This window comes from Pelodiscus sinensis, chromosome 6, assembly GCF_052426305.1.
Source record: "Pelodiscus sinensis isolate ZL-2025 chromosome 6, ASM5242630v1, whole genome shotgun sequence".
Taxonomy (NCBI): domain Eukaryota; kingdom Metazoa; phylum Chordata; order Testudines; family Trionychidae; genus Pelodiscus; species Pelodiscus sinensis.
This window is the reverse complement of record NC_143057.1, coordinates 85,674,121-85,693,210: the sequence shown is the minus strand read 5'-3', so window position 1 is coordinate 85,693,210 and position 19,090 is coordinate 85,674,121. Positions and strand designations below refer to the sequence as shown.

The 19,090-nt window shown below is 40.2% G+C and overlaps 1 protein-coding gene across 3 annotated transcripts in view; it reads right to left on the bottom strand.

Annotated features, from left to right (window-relative positions):
- Positions 1-19,090, bottom strand: part of POLK (DNA polymerase kappa) — an 86,741-nt gene that overhangs the window by 1,950 nt on the left and 65,701 nt on the right. For all 3 annotated transcript variants that reach the window (XM_089779358.1, XM_006124268.5, XM_075932290.2), the window contains 7 exons: positions 18,784-19,035; positions 14,442-14,566; positions 14,068-14,234; positions 9,681-9,713; positions 5,476-5,572; positions 3,942-4,113; positions 393-1,325 (listed from right to left, as the gene is read on the bottom strand). In XM_089779358.1, coding sequence (XP_089635484.1) covers positions 393-1,325; positions 3,942-4,113; positions 5,476-5,572; positions 9,681-9,713; positions 14,068-14,234; positions 14,442-14,566; positions 18,784-19,035 — 1,779 coding nt within the window. The remainder of the gene's footprint in view (positions 1-392; positions 1,326-3,941; positions 4,114-5,475; positions 5,573-9,680; positions 9,714-14,067; positions 14,235-14,441; positions 14,567-18,783; positions 19,036-19,090) is intronic.

The following is a 19,090-nucleotide window of genomic DNA, read 5'->3' as shown; positions in this document are numbered from 1 at the left end:
GCTGTTATTGTTGCTTTACTAATATGCTTAGAAATTTTCTCATGTTGGATCTAAAAGGAAGCACTTTTAACAGTTTCTTAAATATTAGTGCTAGGTCTCTAATCTTGTCCAACTGATTGAGCCAATTCCAAAGTTAAGTCTCTATAATAAAAAAGACAAAGTACAAAAGTAAGCCAGTTAATTGCAAACTAATACACAAATTGGTTCATGTCATACAAAGGAATATGGTATTTTTCAGATGCAAATAGCCAACCCCTTTATACCGGTCTTGTTAAAGTTCAAAAGCTGCATCAAACTCAGAAACCTAAAATGTACAAAACATTCCTTAAAATTCCTATTGCATATTGGATGGGGTAGTTTAAAAAGCTAACATTTTAAATGTAAATACTCACCAACTTGACTCTTAATGGGACAAACTATTTGCTCGGTCAACTCCTGGATAATGCCTTTATTTAAACAAATATCCACATGCCTGTTGAACAATGAAAGGTCAGTTGTTTTTTGTTCTGTATTACAGACTGGACAAACCAGAACATTGTCTTCGATGGCTCCAGAGGAGTGGGAAGGCTCAGTTTCTTGAGTATATTCAGGCTTTTCAACCTGTTCTGTATTTTCCAATGAAGTAATTTTGGAAGAAAAATTCTGTTCTAGGTATGTGTTACTAGCAGTTTCACTAAGCAGACTATGCTCTCTTTCCTTGCCAGTATTAGCTACTACTTTAGGGAATGCTTCTGTGCTAATGCTAGTGAAACTGTCAGCTACTTTTGTTGACTCGATCATATCCACTGATTTGTTCATTTTATTTTTTTGACATATTTCAGACATTTTCTTTTTACTGTCAGGAGAAAAATGATGTGAATTCTCCCATGAATTCTCACTCGCTGATATTTCTGCATTATCTTTTTCCAGTATCCCATTGAGGCACTTATCTATATGTCTGTTAAGTGCCTCTAAATTACTGCTTCTTTGCTCCTCAAAGCAAACAGGGCAAGTGAGGCTCTGACACTCATTCAAATTCTTTGAGCCTATGGTGTCATTTGTTTCTTCCACAGGATTTATCAATGACTTTATATCATGCAAGTTCTGCTTGTTTGCAGGTTTGTTTATAAGAAGCTCTTGGTTGCTTTCTTGCCTTGCAGCTCGCTTTTTATCAAAAAAACTCTCTCTGTGAGTTGTTTCGGAGGCTTTTGTAAAATGTTCATGGCTGGATTTCCCTGACTGAAGCAGAGCAGTATCTGTTTGTTTTCCTGGCTTTAAGAAATTGATAATGCTCCTCTGTTGGTATTTCTTTTCTTCTTCGTTTAGAAATCCTGATACTCGTACACCTGAACATGACAAACAAGACAAATAAAAAATGTAATTGTAACTGATCAGTAAAACTAAAACTTAATTAACACTAATGGGTATTAAAAAGTTTTGAGATACAAAGACACTCAATGCAAGTAGGTATTCGTTAGCTGATCATAAAGCAATTGCAATGTTACTACCAGTCCTGAAGATTTAAGAGCTATGTTAATTTTGTGTGGAATTTCAGTGCCATTAAAACACCATGTTGCCACATCATGTGATGCCATAAACTTCAGGTAGTCATGTAGAAAATGTTACAATCTGAAATTTAAAAAAATGTAGAAAACAACGAGTGGTCCTGTAGCACCTTAGAGTGTAGCAAATATATATAGTAGCATGAGATTTCATGGGCAAAAACCACTTTTTCAAGTAAGTGCAGCGAAAGGCATAGAACCCCCAAATTTAAAGCAGAAAAAGAAGGGAGAGGGGGAGGAAAAAACCTGTCAAATATAGTGCCCATGCTAATTGAGGCTAATAGAGTGGGCTGTAAGTGTCCCATATTTAGCTGTTGATGTCATTGAGTGTTAAATATGATGGTGTATCCAGTTCATGTCTTTGTTCAGTCCCTGGGAGATAATGTCAAATTTGCATATGAAGGTCAGTTCCTTAGTCTCTCTCTGCAGTTGGTTCCTGAAATTACTTTGTAAAAGAATGGCTACTTTTAATTCAATTAATGAGTGCCAAGGCAGGTTAAAATTAAGGATGTTAAATTCAAATCAATCAACTAATCAAATAGTCAATGTAGACCACCTTTGCCTTTGAAATGTAGTAAGAGCCCTGCTGGTGCTAGCTACATTTCAAAGGTGGAAGCGCTGCAGGGAGCACGGCTAGCAGAGGACTCAAACAGACCCCCGCTGGCCCCGCACTTCCTGCTTTTTAAATGTATAAGAGCCTTGGGAGGGCTCTTGCTATATTTCAAAGGCAGAAGTACTGCGGGGAGCATGGCCAGCGTACAATTCAAACAGTCCCCCAGTGGCCCCACACTTCCTGCTTTTGAAATGTACAAGAGCCTGGAAGGGCTCTTGTACATTTCAAAAGCAGGGAGCACAGGGCCAGTGGGTGACTGTTTCTGCTTTAAATTTGGGGGTTCTGTCTCTTTTGCTCCACTCATCTGAAGAAGTAAGTTGTGCTCATGAAAGCTCGTGATACTATACACGCACACACACACTTCTTGTTAGTCTCTAAGGTGCTACAGGACCACTCATTTTTAAAGTTTTTTTAAGTTACAGGCTGACATGGCTACCCCCTCAGACTTTTAAACATTCTGAAATTGTTAATTAAATGAACAATCATGTTTATTGAAGCAGTGCCTAAAAGGTGAACCAAGAATGAGGCCCGATCATGTTAGGGACTACACAAAGAGCAGCAGATGGGCCTTACCTACATGACCTTACAATTTAAAAACAAGGCAGAGACATGATGGAGGAATAAGTTTAACACAGAGGCAGAGTGATCAATATGACAGATGATGTCATGTTAGGTCCACAGCTTTTTTTTTTGAGGGGGTTGGAAGAGTGAATTTAGGAAGGAAGAGGATTGACTAAATGGGAAAGAAAGGAAGTTCAGGAGAGCACGGAAGAATTGAGTAAGAGGGGTAGGTATGGACTGAAGCTGAGGTGAAGAGACTGTGACAAAGGGAAATACTGGAGCAAAACGCCAATCAGAAAATAAATCCCCACAAAACTGTAGAAAGTTCTCAATGTTCACATGTCCCTGCTTCAGCTGTTTCTGCTCCTAGAGGCTGGAGTATCTGGATGGCTACTATCTACCATATGGCATGGGAAGAAAGAAGGGGTGGCACCTTATAGATCCCAGTGGTCCCAAAATGTATGTGGGGTCTCACCTTCAAAAATGTGGATCTAGCTAGGGAGAGGCATAGGCCCAATTGGGCTCCATTTTACCATGCTCTCTCTGCTCCTTTTCCTACTAGCTGGAATGTCTGGCATGAAATTTGCCATTAAAATATTTATTCTTTGAACTTTTTCTTTAAACTGGGACATTATGTTTTAAAATTATGCCCAGTGGACTGTTTAGACTTAGAACAAAAATATTATTAATTCAGCAAGAAATCTTAACTTCAGACAAAATTTGATACTACCAAGTTATAATATTATCATTTAGGCCATTCTTCTGTCAAAAATGATAGAGCCACATACTCAACTTTTTCCTCCTACAGTGCAAAGGGGATTTATAGCTACTTGAAAGGAGGCAAAGCTGCGGATTTCCATGTCACAGAATGCCACCTCAATATTAGCAGAAGGGTGTTCCAGGACAGGGAGAGTTGGTAGAAAACAATCTCCACAGTGGAGCATAAGAACATAAGAATGGCCATACTAGGTCAGACCAACGGTCCATACAGCCCAGTATCCTTTCAGTATCCCTGGGACCCACTATCCACTAGTGCAAGTTAAAGTAACTTTGAAACTGCTCTAACTTGCACCAGGGGCTTTGCCCTCAACAGCTCTGAAGATTATATGGGGGGTAGGGTAAATCCAGCTATGCCACCTGTTCCCAGATATGCAGCATGCTTGCCCTAAGGGACTAGAGAAATCAGCCTAAAAAGGAAAAAAAAAAAAAAGTTAGAAACATTTTACCCATAAGTCTTAGCCGCAAAGGGAGAGGGGCAACACCATCAATTTCTGTCCTTAACATATCTTTAGCAAGAACAAATATTTCTTCTTCAGTAGAAACAGCAGCAAGCACAGTGGAAGCTCTTGTTTTTACTTCAAAACTCACATTCTTCAGTTTCAGGGTAACAGTTTTACCCTAGAAACCAAATTTTAAAAAGTTAACACATATGGTACAGAAGAATTTTTACAGTATAGTCATTTTTCACCTAGCTGAAATCTACTTCATTGTCAAAGCAAGGCTTAGAAGCAGGAGGCCAGATTCACTGCTGCATCCAACTTATGCTGGGCATAGCATGGGTGGTGGGCTGTAAAGGAGGCTGTTATCATAAGGTTTTCTACCGGGCTATAGCCTCCTGCCTGAGATGAGTAGCTTGGGGCTGCTCTGACCTGCACCCACTGGCAATCTGCATCTATCAGCTGCATATTACTAACGTACTCTGGCCAATTCCCCAGTCTCTACCCATTTCCCACATATCGCCTGGAATGGGAGTTGCCAGGCAGATGCCAACTATGCCTACATCTACTGGGGACTCTTCTGTACTTATGAGATGTCCAGTTACAGGCCTCCAATGTCTTTGCTCCCTTTAGATCACTCGAATTGTACAAAGGGAGCAAAACGGAGTAGAGAATCTGCCCTAATATTTGTGCAGGCAAATATGCATGTGCAATTCAGTAAGTGCACTCTAAATCCCAACAATTTGAAAATATGATTGTAAAGTGATAAAAGTAGTTACCATATCTCTCTTTCAACTCAAACAGTTTGGGTAGTGCTTTCAAAAGCACCTAAGCACTTACGAGCACTGCAATCAGTGGGATACAGGTCAAGTCACTTAAGAGTTTTAAACAAATTTACCTTTGTTATTTATCACAATAGAGGATTTTTCTCCAGGTTGTCACCTCATGTCTTTGCGTCACAACAACCTTCCATGGCTAAAGAGGACTGATTGGTATCTTTAGGAATCTTTGAATGCTACTTTTTGCTTTACCATTAAAGATCTCTGTTGAATAATCTGAGGTGCTCCTCTCAGAAAATAAGTTAAAAATCCCTATATATAGTAGATTATGTTCATCAAAGCTATACTATCTCTCAGGAACTATATAGTCAGTAAAAATAAGACACAGGAATAAATCCTTTTATTGCTTTACAGTTGACATGCTTGGCCACAGTAAGGCTCCAGGAAATCAATTTTTTTATGCCACTTGATTGCTACTTTTGTTAATTAACACAGCTTTTAGAACAACACGTACAATATGCTAAATAACTTGGTGAATTAGTTTAATTTTAAAAGGATCTCACAAGATAGCCTCCTGAAGCTAAATGCAATTTTGATCTAAATATTCTAATAACCAATGAACAAAACAACAGAATCCTTTGAAGCCAGAAGGTAGGGCATGATAATGAAAAATGCTTTACTGCTAACAGCATACTGCAGCCCTGAGGCCTGACAGTACAAGAGGCTGATTTTTTTTTTAAATCAGAAGAGAATGATTTAAATACCTTAAGTCCTTCTTTTTGCAGATCCTGGGCAAGATCTCTGCAAAGTTCTTGACATAAGCTGTACTGTTCTTCAGCTGTGTTAATTTCACTGAATGTCCTAAATAAACATAAAGATTAGTCATCCCCACATTTGCATTGTGGAATTATGCATCCTTTAGATTCAAATTTGTTCATGAACAGTTTAACAAGAAAAAAATTTTGTGGGTTGGAGGGTTTTTTTTTCAAGTCAGGGCATTAAATGAAAACATATGCACATTTAACAACTGAACAAAAGAGGTTTGCAAATCCCAGCTAACGAAGAAATAGAGTGTTGTAGTTACACTTCTCATTCAGTGTTTGAAAACATAATGAGATTTAGGTTGATGAATCCTTAAATGTTTACAAGAGAGAAAGCTAATACCAACTGAATTCATGGAGCCAGCCAAACATTTGTATGTAAGTCTCTCTGCAGTGTTGTGTAACATCAGAAGGAAGAGAGGATTAGGAAATAAATCCAAAAGCCAAGTATCAGATATAAATACTGCAACACCGGTTCTACGAAACAGATGTTATGGTAATTATGGCTAGTACCAGTGAAGAAAAAACTAGCTTTTTGCCAAAATTAATTAATTAATTCTGTCTTTGCTATACTATGCCAGGGAAAGGGAAATACCTTTTCTAGTGTGAATCTGGCCTCTCAGTGATCATAAGAAAGAAAGGCTGGTCTTGCAATTATAAAAGGTGACACTTATAGTTGTCTAATGCTTTCAATAATGTAACTTTTTTTCTGTTGAGAAGCTCTTACAACTCCGTTATTTGCAATAGGCTTTTGCTATTTGGCAGTGAGAAAGCCCCTGTGCTAGAGATGTTCCTGTTTCTTGTCCAATTTCTGTTCAAGGTTTGGCTGTGATTTGAATTGCTAAAAATTGCCATTTCCCTGTTGTAGCTTACATTCCTCAGAAAAATGGCATGTTGCCACAATAACTGAACCTGAATATTCTAATGTTGGGCCTGCAATGTTGCCAAAGCAGCTGCAGCAGTAGCACAGACAGCAATGGGAACACCAAATTGTTGCTAGAGCTGTAGCAGCATGAGGGGGATGGACAGGGAGAATGCTGGCCTCAGACACTTTCTCTTCCCTAACCCAATCAAGCACATGCTCCAGTAGCTCCTCTCTCCCTCAATTTTGGGAGCACTCCATGGAGCAGGAGATAAACTGGAGGAGAGGGCCATGTGAGTTGAGCTACCCTAGGGTATGTCTACACTACCCTCCTAGTTCGAACTAGGAGGGTAATGTAGGCATACCGCACTTGCAAATGAAGCCCGGGATTTGAATTTGCATAAGCGGGGAGCCGCCATTTTTAAAACCCCGCTGGTTCGAACCCCGTGCAGCACGGCTACACGGGGCATGAACTAGGTAGGAAACTACCTAGTTCGTGCCCCGTGTAGCCGTGCTGCACGGGGTTCGAACCAGCGGGGTTTTAAAAATGGCGGCTCCCCGCTTATGCAAATGAAGCCCGGGAAATTCAAATCCCGGGCTTCATTTGCAAGTGCGGTATGCCTACATTACCCTCCTAGTTCGAACTAGCGGGGTAGTGTAGACATACCCCTACTTATCTCTCCCTGCCCCAGATAGCACATGGCCACATTTCTCCACATAGAAAAGGAGGAGTCCCTCCCCCCCTCACCTCGGGAGTCTGCACCAAGCTCTCCATGGCTACTCAGATCCAGAAATGTACAGTAGCTGCCAATAGCCTGTTCCCCCTGTGGGATAATCATTTTCTCCTGCTGATAGCTAACATGGTTAATCCTGTACCTGAAACTGTGTAGAAGTTTCAAAATTCTAACACAGAAGATGATGCATAACAGGGTGTTTGTTACAGTTGTACAATACAGATTTTGTTGTTTTCCCTTTAAACAACAAACCCCAGGAAGATGCACACAAAATGCCCCAACCTTTGCTAAAAGATTTTTTTTCATAGCAAAATTAAGCACGAGTTAGGAAATGCCACATTTACAATTACTTGTGCTATCTTAATCTTTCCAACTCGTGTGTACTGTAATACAGTGTTTAATTACATGATCAAAAACTATTTTTTCTGTAGGACCCATAGGCAAGGGAACTGATGGGAAAAAATAGACAAGAAATCTTGGTGTGGATATCAGGGAAAGAGGAGAGAATAAAAGGAAGGAAAGGAAAGGCCAGGTCAAATTTTGTCAGTTTTACCTTTGAAAAAAATCAGATCCAGAGCAGAAAGTGAACTGGGGGCAGGAAAAGGGAAAGTTTAAGAAAGGTGCCAAAGATTGCGAATATGTGGATGAGATTCCAGATATGGGATTATACCAGAGTGGAAGAGTTAAACTGATCTGCTTGGAGACTAGCAGAATTTAAAGAGAAGAGAACAGAAGTGACTGGTCTGGGACTTAGTCCATAACTGCATATCTACACTGGTGCACAATTCCCTAATGAAGCCAAGACCCAAGACACTTTTACAGATTTTATCACTGTTCACATATAATTCTGTGGAAGGTCACACAGCCTATAACGTACATCTGGAGAAATTACATCAGATCAGCATAAAGAGAAAAACATTGCTGCTGATGCTGATTTTATGGGACTAAAGGTAAATCATTTGTAGAATATAGTCAGAACAGTTCAGTAGAAAAGTAAGTAATTCAGATGCTCCACTGAAGCACAAAACTTATCCATATATACTTCCATATCTATTAAGACCAGTAGCTGCTTGCAGAACTGTTTACATAAATTTCCTCCTCATTACTTCTTAGATAATCAAAAGCCCCACACTTTCTCCCTAGATTATGTCCTAAGAAAAATGATGCTTTCTTCTCATTTAAAGCAATCAAGTGGAATGGAGAATGATGAGAAAAAAAGATGGAAAACTGAGAAGAGAAAAGTTATACAGTATCCCAAAGGCAAGGAGAGGAAGCTTGACTCTTACATAGTGAAGTCTAACTAGCTGTCCTAATATACATTAAATATCAACGAATACTTATAAAATTGTCCTGTCTGATGTCTTAGGTACTGGTGGCCAGTCTATAGCAGTGTTTCTTAAACTTTTTAAGACCAAGGAACACCAAACAATATTTTTTTTATGAGGAACACCAAGGATTATTTTGTTGGGGTGGGGAGGGGGAAAGTTGGGGGGAAAGAAGTTATTGAGCAGCAAAAAAAAAGAAGAAAAAAAGGGCGGGGGGAAATTTGCCTTTAAGGGCTGCCATTTTGAACTCTGTTGTTCTCTGCGGCACACCTTCGACTGCCGCAAAACACATTTAAGAAACACTGGTCTATAGGTATTTGCTAGGCAAGGTATTGACATATGTTAAGGGAGTAATGTAATGATCCTGCAAAGCTAATAGCCTAGCTAAACAAGACAGAAGGTCCAAATGCCTTAGCATATGCAGCTAACTAGAAGTAAAATTAAATCCTAATGTATCACAAAAATGAATGATATAATGATGCAACTGCGACAGGTAACCACAAGATGCTAGTTTATACCACCTTGGGATATTGTAAATTAGGAACATCAGCAAATGTCTGACCACAAGCATGCCATGGTAACTAACTGATGCATCTGCTAATGAGCTTGAGGTAAACAGATTGGTAACATATGGAAGAAAAGCACCCAACATTAGTAGTGTGAGAAAATACAAATAAGAAAAAGGGGAGAAGCCCCTACTGAATATGCATTAGGCCTAGTACATTATATCTCAGTCGGTGTGCCTTGGGAATTGTAACTTTTGGGAGGTGCCAGGATGATGACTATTGGTAATGATGGTGATAATGATAACCAACACTTTGGATTCTTTTGCAAGGGATGGTGAAAGTATACGGCTGCTCAGAAGCACATTCTGTATTATCTTGATTTACCTTGGTAGGTTGGAGTATTTGTGACTTAACTCATTGTGTTAATAATTTAAAATAATTCACATTCAAAAGGCTTTTCCTAAGTATGCATATTGCAACTGTGCACATCAAAGTTCCCAACTGAACAGCAATTCTGGGCCTGATGTTGGGACAAGAACCTACCAAGCCTCAGAATGATAATAGGCAATTAGTAAAGTAATCAATATAATTAATACACAATCAGTAGATCAGCGAACAAGTCAAACAAATGTGATGACTCTAATACATTATTTTACATTGATTTGTTTTAGTTAGTTATTAATGTTATCAATTTTTTGAATACTAATATAATCATACATACCTTTCAATACTCATACTTTTCCTTTCTCCATATCTTGGAAAAAAAGAAAAGTGTTTTTATGAATGTCAGTCATTTTCATACAGAATTTTTAATAATCTTTTCATAATTAACCAAGATTTCAGGATATAAATGTAATATTTTCAATTGGATTTGATTAACATTTGTGAGAACCATCCATAAATCAATACTGCAAGGAAATGGAAAACTGGGAGTTTTTCTTCCTCTTGAAATTGAGTTTATCACAGATGAAGTAAAAAACTGTAGCTCAGTAATGGCTGTTAATACAATTAACAATTTACACGATGCGTCAGCCATACCCATTAGTGGCCAGAAGGTCTTTGGGGTTTTAAAAACAATATATTACATAAAGTTCTTCCACTGTCCTGCCTCACTATCTCCTGCAAATTCCACTAAAATCATGAACATATCAGGCTTTTTTTTTTTTAAAGAAGAAAATCCTCTTTTCATTTGAATCAGATTCATCCTTTTTAAAAGTGATCTGAAAAGGATTTGTTAAAAATTAGGCTTGTGCAACTTTCAAGATAGATACAGACTTTATAAAGAACTATTTTGGCTTGTATTTGCCTGGATTATGAACATCAAGTTGGTACTCCAAAAAAATTAAGCATAATCATCTGGGAGGTCTCAGGAATATTTACCTGAAACTCAAACTTCTTTTGAAGGAACAAGTGTTGAAACTTTAACAAATGTTTGCTTTCTCCAAAATGTTCATCACTCAAGTTAAAAAGGTGTTTAAAAGACCAAAGAAAAAAACTAAGTTTTAAACAAACAGTCTGACCAAAAATCTTTTCCCTTTTTGATGACTGAATGTTTAGGCTCTTATAAATGTCCCTATTGTTTTAAGTTTTCCCATTCATTATGAAGTCCTCCAAACTAAGGATATTGAGGAGACAGGTAACTGGCTAATCAGGAAGTCAATACAGAATGTATCAACTACACGATTAGTCAATAAGGTCCAGGAGCTACTCCCACTGCAGCTCTGCAGTTTAAATGGAGTAGGAGCTGGGCGAGCAGGCAGCAGATGAGCTGGCGCAAGCCAGGACTGAGGAAGCCCAGCTCAGTTCCAGTTCACGCTGGATCCAGGAGCAACTCCTGCTGTGGCTCTGCATTTTAAATGTAGTAAAAGCCAGGCTGGCATGTAAAATGCAGAGACTAAGTGGCCCCAGACCCAGCGCAAACCGGGACTGAGCCTGGCTTGCTCAGTCCTGGCTCGTGTTGGGTGCAACAGCCCCTGTCCACATGGAGACCTCCTCCTCCCCCCCCCCCCTCACGGACAAGGGCTGCTCCTCAGGATGCAGAGCATCTTCTGCTCAGGGCAAGCGTGGACCCGCTGCAGGCAGAGGCTTCTTCGTGGCAGCCACCGTTGCCCCCCTCCCCCAACACTGCTGCCTCTGATAGAGGCAGCAACGTGGAGGGGCGGCGGCAGGTGGCACCAAAGAGATAGTGCTGGGGGAATTAGCTTTTGAGCCGGCTCCCCCCAGCACCGGCTCCTGAGTCTCCCCTTTTGCTGCCTCTGATACAGAGGTCATAAGGGAGGGAGGAAATGCGAGTAGTGGAGTAGTCGACTCAACTACACCCATACATCCCTACTCCAAACCAGTCAGGACTTTGATTTCTAATGTAATTAAAAACAAGAATTCAGACTTTCTTTATCCATCATACAGTAAATCTAGACAAGCTATGTTATCCTTCACAAATTACCTTTGAAGATATACATTTACTTTGTATTTTGGAAAAAATACAAATATTTGTGTTTGTACATATTGAGTAAGCTTTTGTGATATAAAGACTTTATTTTTCTTTTTTTAAATAAGTGATAGCTTACATTTATACTGTGCTTTTCAAGCCTAAAGGGTCCCCAAAATTGTTGCTGTTAAACAGTTGTTATTCTTTTGACTACAAATGAGATTATATTACAATCTTAAAGGAAGGATTTCTCATTCTGCTAATACCAGACATTCTGCTAATACCAGAGAAGCAATGGTTAGAACAAGAGGTAATAATTTCACAAGTGCTTACGAAGCTTCGGAACTTAAGTCCTAGTGACTTTCAGTGAGATTTAGGCTAAGTGACAATGGTTTTAGGCTCCAAAATCTCTTTGGGTAAATCTCGTAGCAAATAGAGGAAAAAAAAAACAAAATCAACAGCAGGGAGTCTCAGAGCCGAGGTTAACTGACTTAGGCTCCTGGGGCTTGCACTACAAGCTACAAATAGCAATGCAGATGTTCCTGCTTGGTCTGGAGTGCAGGCTGTGAAACCACAGCCCAACACGGCATGTCTACACTGTTATTTTAAGCCTTATCATGTGAGCCTTGTGACCCTGAATCATTTGACCCAGGCTCTAAGACTTGCTGTCGTAGGTTCCCTGCCATCCCCTTTCAATGAAAACGTACTGTCAGGTGCTTCTGAAAATGTTACCCAAAAGCAACAGCTGGACAAACTTAAAAGAAATGGTTCCAGAATCTTTAAGTAGGGCTCATAAGTAGCATGGAAAAATATTAAGTTGAGGTTTTGAAATGATGGGAGGTATGTGCTGATAGGTTCCTAATGGAGAAAAAAGAGGGGCCAGTATTTGCTCAGAAACTATCAGGACAGCATTTAGAGCCCATGATAGGAAGAGCTTCAGAAAGATATGAAGAACGAACACTGATTTTGGGTTCTATCCCAACAAATTCAGTCAATAATACTTCCGCCATATTTAGAGAAGATACAGAAACTAGGGACAGATCTTCAACTGGTATAATCAAATTTAAGTCAACGGAGCTGTGACAATTTACAGCAGCTGAAGATTGGGCACTATGGGCTCGTCTACACTGGCCCCTTTTCCGGAAGGGGCATGTTAATTTCAGAGATCGTAATAGGGAAATCCGCGGGGGATTTAAATATCCCCCGCGGCATTTAAATAAAAATGTCCGCCGCTTTTTTCCGGCTTTTAGAAAAGCCGGAAAAGAGCGTCTACACTGGCCCCGATCCTCCGGAAAAAGCGCCCTTTTCCGGAGGATCTTATTCCTACTTTGAAGTAGGAATAAGATCCTCCGGAAAAGGGCGCTTTTTCCGGAGGATCGGGGCCAGTGTAGACGCTCTTTTCTGGCTTTTCTAAAAGCCGGAAAAAAGCGGCGGACATTTTTATTTAAATGCCGCGGGGGATATTTAAATCCCCCGCGGATTTCCCTATTACGATCTCTGAAATTAACATGCCCCTTCCGGAAAAGGGGCCAGTGTAGACGCAGCCTATGTGTTTGTTTTGTGATCACATAGGAATATGAATAGTAAAAGCCTGTTAACGGCTTGGAAGAATACTTGTGAATTTCTTTGATTAAGAAATTGCAGCCACTTTTCTGCACGGCATGCGGGGCAAGCTGGGGGGCCTGCCTGGGGCTCCCCGCCGCTGGCCTGCAGGCCATATTTTGCCCAGGCCTTTGTTAAGATGATGCTTACCAGATACTGGTTAACCAGTACTGGGAACAGCCCCACAGGGTCAAAAGCAGGTGGGACCACATAGTGGAGCAGAAGCTGACCACTATGTGGTCCCACTAATCTGTGCTTGTCTTCAGAACCACTGTTCCACTGTGTCCAGAGGATTCAATGCTGGAAGCATTTGCTGGTCATTCTACTCATGTACTTCACAGAAAAGTATGTTGATGGCCTCCTGAGATTCTCTCATTCTAGAAGATCCTGAATACGCTCTGGATATATTCCAGCTTAAGGTGCACCATGGTTAATATGATTACCATAATGCTTTAATGCTCAATGGATCCATAATGGGTTCCATGCTTATGCTGCTATGGCGTCTGCACAGATAACCAGGGAAATAAAGAACATGAAAAGACTGTTTTATGTTGCTTTCAAGTGGAGAGGGGGGAGGGGGAGGAAGAGGAGACAAATGCATTATGGGATGCTGAAAACATATACCCAGAGCCACCTGTTACACAGTTTTGGGCCCAGTGTGCACTAAGAGCATAACCAAGAATACAAAGGGGTGCAGGAACTGCAGGATAGTTACCCATAGTGATTCATTCTCAGAGTTGATGGCAGCCACCTTACTAGGGACATGCTACTTCAAATTGTGTCATATTCTTGCACACAGTGGGAACACGCAACTTCAATTTTAAAAAATTGGGTGCTTAAAAAAAAAATCTACCTGATTAAATTTGACCTTATTTCAGTGTAAACAGACCTAAATTAACATTTGGTACAGTAATAAAGCAGGTATTTGTGTAAAATATTACTAATAGTCGCATTTTTTATATACGTGAAATCAAACAAATCTATCTTAGAATGTTCACAATGGGTAAGATGTAACAAACTTTTGGAAACATTTAATAAAATGTAAAGTACACACTGTAAAACATATACTAAGACATACTTTTCCAACTCTGTTGAACCCAAACCAAGTGAGACATCCAAGAAATTATGCCAAGATGTTTCAGAAAAAAGAAGGGAAAGTAGTGCTCTCTGCTGGTAAAGTTCTGTGCAAGTCAGAATTCCAAGCGCTTTTAGCATTTTCTCTGTTACTTTTCCTATACCAGGTACCTGAAGAACAAGAATTAATGGGTCTCAATGAAGTTGGAATTTTTGGATAAATGCTTACTGTTTAACATTCAGCAGAATTCAAACGAAACACAATTTTAGAAATAGGTTGATACTGAAGAAGTGAAATTATCTTTCAGATATCTTTTAGAATACTATCATTTACATAAGGAGGACATGAATATCTAGTAAATTTGATAATATTCTTACCTTTCTAATGGGCAGATCTTTAATGAAGTCCATTACAGACTGCCTATCAGGGGAGATTCTGTACTGTCCATTAGGTTTATTCTGATCACTGCACATTTTTGCTAACATCATATTTGGAGCAATTCCTTAAAAGCAAAACAAAGCAAAAGACATTTTAACCACAAGTCACAATTTTCCATTTCAATCTTCCTAGATTTAACAGTGTAAAATAAGTCATCCTATGCGTGGCAAAGACCAAACAAGAACAGGAAAGGAGATGACAGATGTAAAACAGAGATTTTCACCCATTTTTGTTATTATAGTCCTCTGGCACTTTTTGAAAATGTATGCATCTGAGAACTGCTGTGTATCACTTTAGCTATGCAGTAGTGGCACATTGTGTATAGTTTGTAGATCAGGTTAGGTATATAAAATGGACTACATATACATGCTACATATGTAATGAAGTGACAAGAGGTTAATTTTCTTTAAACAAAGTTTTCTACAACTTGATACATGATTACACATTAGCATGATAGTAAATTCAGTACAAGAGAACACTTGCTGCAGAAGTGAAGTTAAGTTTGAATCTAAATACGAATGAGGAATCTCAATTATAGTTCAGAGATATGGCAAATAGTTATGACACATTTAGCAATCTAACCCTTTTAGTAGAGCTTCACCAATGATGAGGAAGGGTAGTCTAGTGGTTAGGACACTACCTAGAACCTGGGAGACTAGGGCTCAAAACCTTGTGCCACATCTGGTCTTCTGTGGCATCCTTGGCAAGTCACTTAGCTTCTCTGTGCCTCAGTTCTCCCACCTTTAAAAAGTGATAATAATGTTCCCCTACTTCTGGAGGATGTTGTGAAAATAATTACATTAAAAACTGTGAGGTGCTCACTCAAGTGCTATAGTAATGGGTATCATGTAAATATCTATGAGAGATGGAATAGCTCTCTGTTCTTGAGAATGAAGGATGATATATAGTTTTTATTGATCTGTGTGTCCTTTTTGTTCTTTTTAGTAACTAAAGTGTCACAGATCCAGCCAGGCACTCCTTCCAGCCAAACCCAGGACTGCTGGGAATGGTGTTCAAGCCTCTGGCTCCCTGGATGTTTTAAGCTTCCAAAGTCGCAGCAGGCTGCAGCTCTGTTTTTTCTCTTGGCCCCTAGCACACAGCTTGGACACTGAATCTCAATCTGCTACCCGTTCATAGAGCTCCTGAGCCCATTTGTGCCTTTCGTTCCAGGGCTAGAGGCACTTGATCCCCAAGATACCTCCTCTTAGCCATACCTGTCCCCAAAATGACACCCCAAAGATGTAAAGCTTCTGCTTACAGTTTAGAACTCTCAAGAGATTACTGTAGTTGTATAGCATAAGACATATGCCCACACTCTACGCAGAGCACAGATCCTGCAGAACAACAAGTATTTAACCACAATGCCACTTCCTAGCTCACAATTCCCTTGTAAGTAGGCAGGCATTTCAGGCCTCATGCAGGCCGTTACATGCTAGGTGGTTTCCCTCTGTCATATGGGTACGTCTACACTGCAACACTATTTTGAAATAAATAGCATTATTCCGAAATAACTTCGTCCACGTCTACACAGCAGGCAGTTATTTCGAAATAATGTCAAAATATTGTCAAGCTGGAGGACTTCTTACTCCGACTCCTGTAATCCTCATTGTACAAGTAATAAGGGAAGTCAGAAGAAGAGTGCTCTATTTCGAAATAAGTGCTATGCAGATGCTCAATTTGCATAGCTCAATTTGCATAGCTTATTTTGAGTTAAGCCCTGCAGAGTAGACACACCCATAGAGTCCTTTTCCCACTTAGGAGACAGTGGTGTAGCCAGGGGCATGGGGTGGGGAGTTGCGCCAGGGCGCCATGCTAGAGAGGTGCCAATTTAGCAACGGAGGGAAGGACAGTGCTAGGAGTCCTAGGACCCCATGGGTGCCAGCTGGACAGCAGAGGAAGGGATAACACTAGGACCCCGCAGGCGCCATCCACTTCCATACCTGCAGGAAATCAAAACTGAGTGCAAAGCACCCGGCAGGGGCAGTGCACAGGGAAGAGGTTCAGGTTGAGCATGCACAGAATGCAGCTAGTGCACAGGCCCCATCTGCAACTACAACCCCCACAATCCCCTTCACCACCAGTCAGTCTGAGGTGCCTCCCATTGGGCCGCAGCATTTGGGGTCCTCACCTGTAGCCCGCCTCCCCCCCCCCCGAGAAACCGCAGCCCGCCGATTGGCCAGAGGGCATGTCAGTCTGGCTGGAAGGAGAATGACCCCATGCGGCAGCAGGATAGGCAAGGAGGGAATGGGGGGAGGGGCGCAAATTCTTCTTTTGCCCCCAGGCACTTAACACCCTTGTTACGCTTCGGATGGGAGATCTTACTTTCACCTGTCCCACACTTTTTTCCCCCTCTCTCATTCTTCCTCTGTTCCTTGTGAAGTATGCTATTTAACTCCTTCCCTACTAACTTCCTTTGTTTTGTCTTTTGGGCAACTTTACATTGTTCCTGCCTTCCCCTGCTGTCCAGCTGGATATATGTTAAAACTCATGTAACATGTACATATAACTTTCGAGTAGCAAAAGTACCATTGTTAACTTTAGCATTCCCCATTGTCCCTCCTGCAGAACCTATCAATAATGGCTGATCCACATACATACATACAGGCAGGCTCTCAAGATACAGCAGTTTTTCATAAATTGTATTGACAGAGCCTTAAATTGTCACACAAAATAACTAGGTTTTTACAGATGAACCTTATTGGTACCAACAGCTGAATAGCAGGTGCAAATAGAGCGATTCTTCTCTATAACCTTGATTGTTTAAAACTGACTGCTGTTTACAGTGATTATCATTTATATGTGCTGCTGATAGGAATCGTTCTGTATATCGCTTCTTACTAATACCATCCAATTAGCCTTCTTGATTGTCAGATTATTAATCAGTAATCACTTTTCATTTTTGTTAATCAAATCTCTAGCATACTTAAGAGGCCCACACCCCTATTTTAAACTGTGACTCAACCAGAAGAGGATGACATTTTAGAGAAATGAAACTTAGACTGTTTTTTTGTAGTCGAGCAATACCGCTCCTGAATTTTGCAGGGCTCTATTCGAAGTACAAGCAGTCCCCGGGTTTCGTACAAGATAGGGACTGTAGGTTTGTTCTTAAGTTGAATTTGTATACAAGTCAGAACTGGTACATATTGTAGGGGAAACTCTAGCCAAACATTTCTCCAGAGCTCAGTTTTATTCTCCCACACCTCACTTCCCTCAGTCCTTTATTCTCAAGCTGAGGTGTCTGCTGAGAAAAGCCGCTCCGCGTCTCCCTGGTCTGCTGGTTAAGTTGGGATCCGATGTAAGTCGGATCCATGTAACCCGGGGACTGCCTGTAATATGCTGGGTCTCATGAAGCTGTGTCCCATTCTATTACTTTCTTCTCTACCTGTACTTACATGTGACATTTCCCATGCCTATACGTGACCCCTTACCTGTGCTCCAAGCTCTGGAAGCTCTGATAACTTCTATACACAGATCAGCAAGTCATTAAGAGGTCAAAGAACATCTATCTGAACAAATGGGCGGAATACAGTTTGGGAGTTTAATCTCTGACACAGCCTAATAGGATTGATTCAGAGGGGATATCATAGATTGAGTTCCAACTGGCATGCTCAGTTGGGCAGGTACAAGCTGCACTGATTTAAAACTGGCACTGCTTTCAAAAGTAAATACTAACATATCTAGTAAACAGGGTTTTTTTTAACCTGTCACTGACAAAGAAAGCTCGAGCAAGGCATAGTGTGGAGAACTGTTGGAACATGCTTCTCTACATAGCTCTGCTAACATGTCTGTGTCATAAAAAGTAGCAACTACAGCATTTCCATGTTAAATCTATCTTTGATTAACGACTTCCAAAATCAGTAGCACAAGTTAAGATTTAAATGCAGCTGTCCACAGGTATAAGACAACTCGGTCATTTTTCTACATTAGCAGAGGGGTTATGACTGAAAAAGAAATCAGGAAGCAAAGTGATCTTGTGACTGCTATCATTAACCAAAATTATACAAGATCAGCAATAGGATTTCATTAAAGAAAAAAGTTTTCTTGTGGTTAAATAAAGAACAAGATTGGGTTCTATTTTTAACTCTGGAAGAGATTTCTTGTGTGAGCTTAAGCAAGTCACAAGCTTGTTGCTTCTGTTTACACATCTGTAAATGAGGTATACTTCCTTACATCAAAGAGGTGATCCAAGGCTAATTTTTTAAAGCTTGTAATGTACTGTGAGATCACTGGGCGAAAGGCACTACAAACATTCAAAATATGATTATTTATGTATGACTGTACCTGCACTGGCAGTCAATCCAGTTTTTTGCTCAATCCGAAAGCGAATTTCCTTCACAACTTCTTCAGCTGAAGTTCCAAAGACCACTGAATTTAGCAACAGTTCTTTATCTCTCTGTTCTTCATTGCACAACTGGGAAGTAGCAACAAGCTGTTCCTCTGTTATGGAAATGTTATCTTCAAACAATATTGGTGAGACAGAGTGTGCAGCTTCATTTGACTTTAGTTCATCAGTTGCAGTTACATCTTGTTTACCTACATTATAAAAGGGTACACAGATTAAGAATTCAACCTTCTTAATAAGCAACAT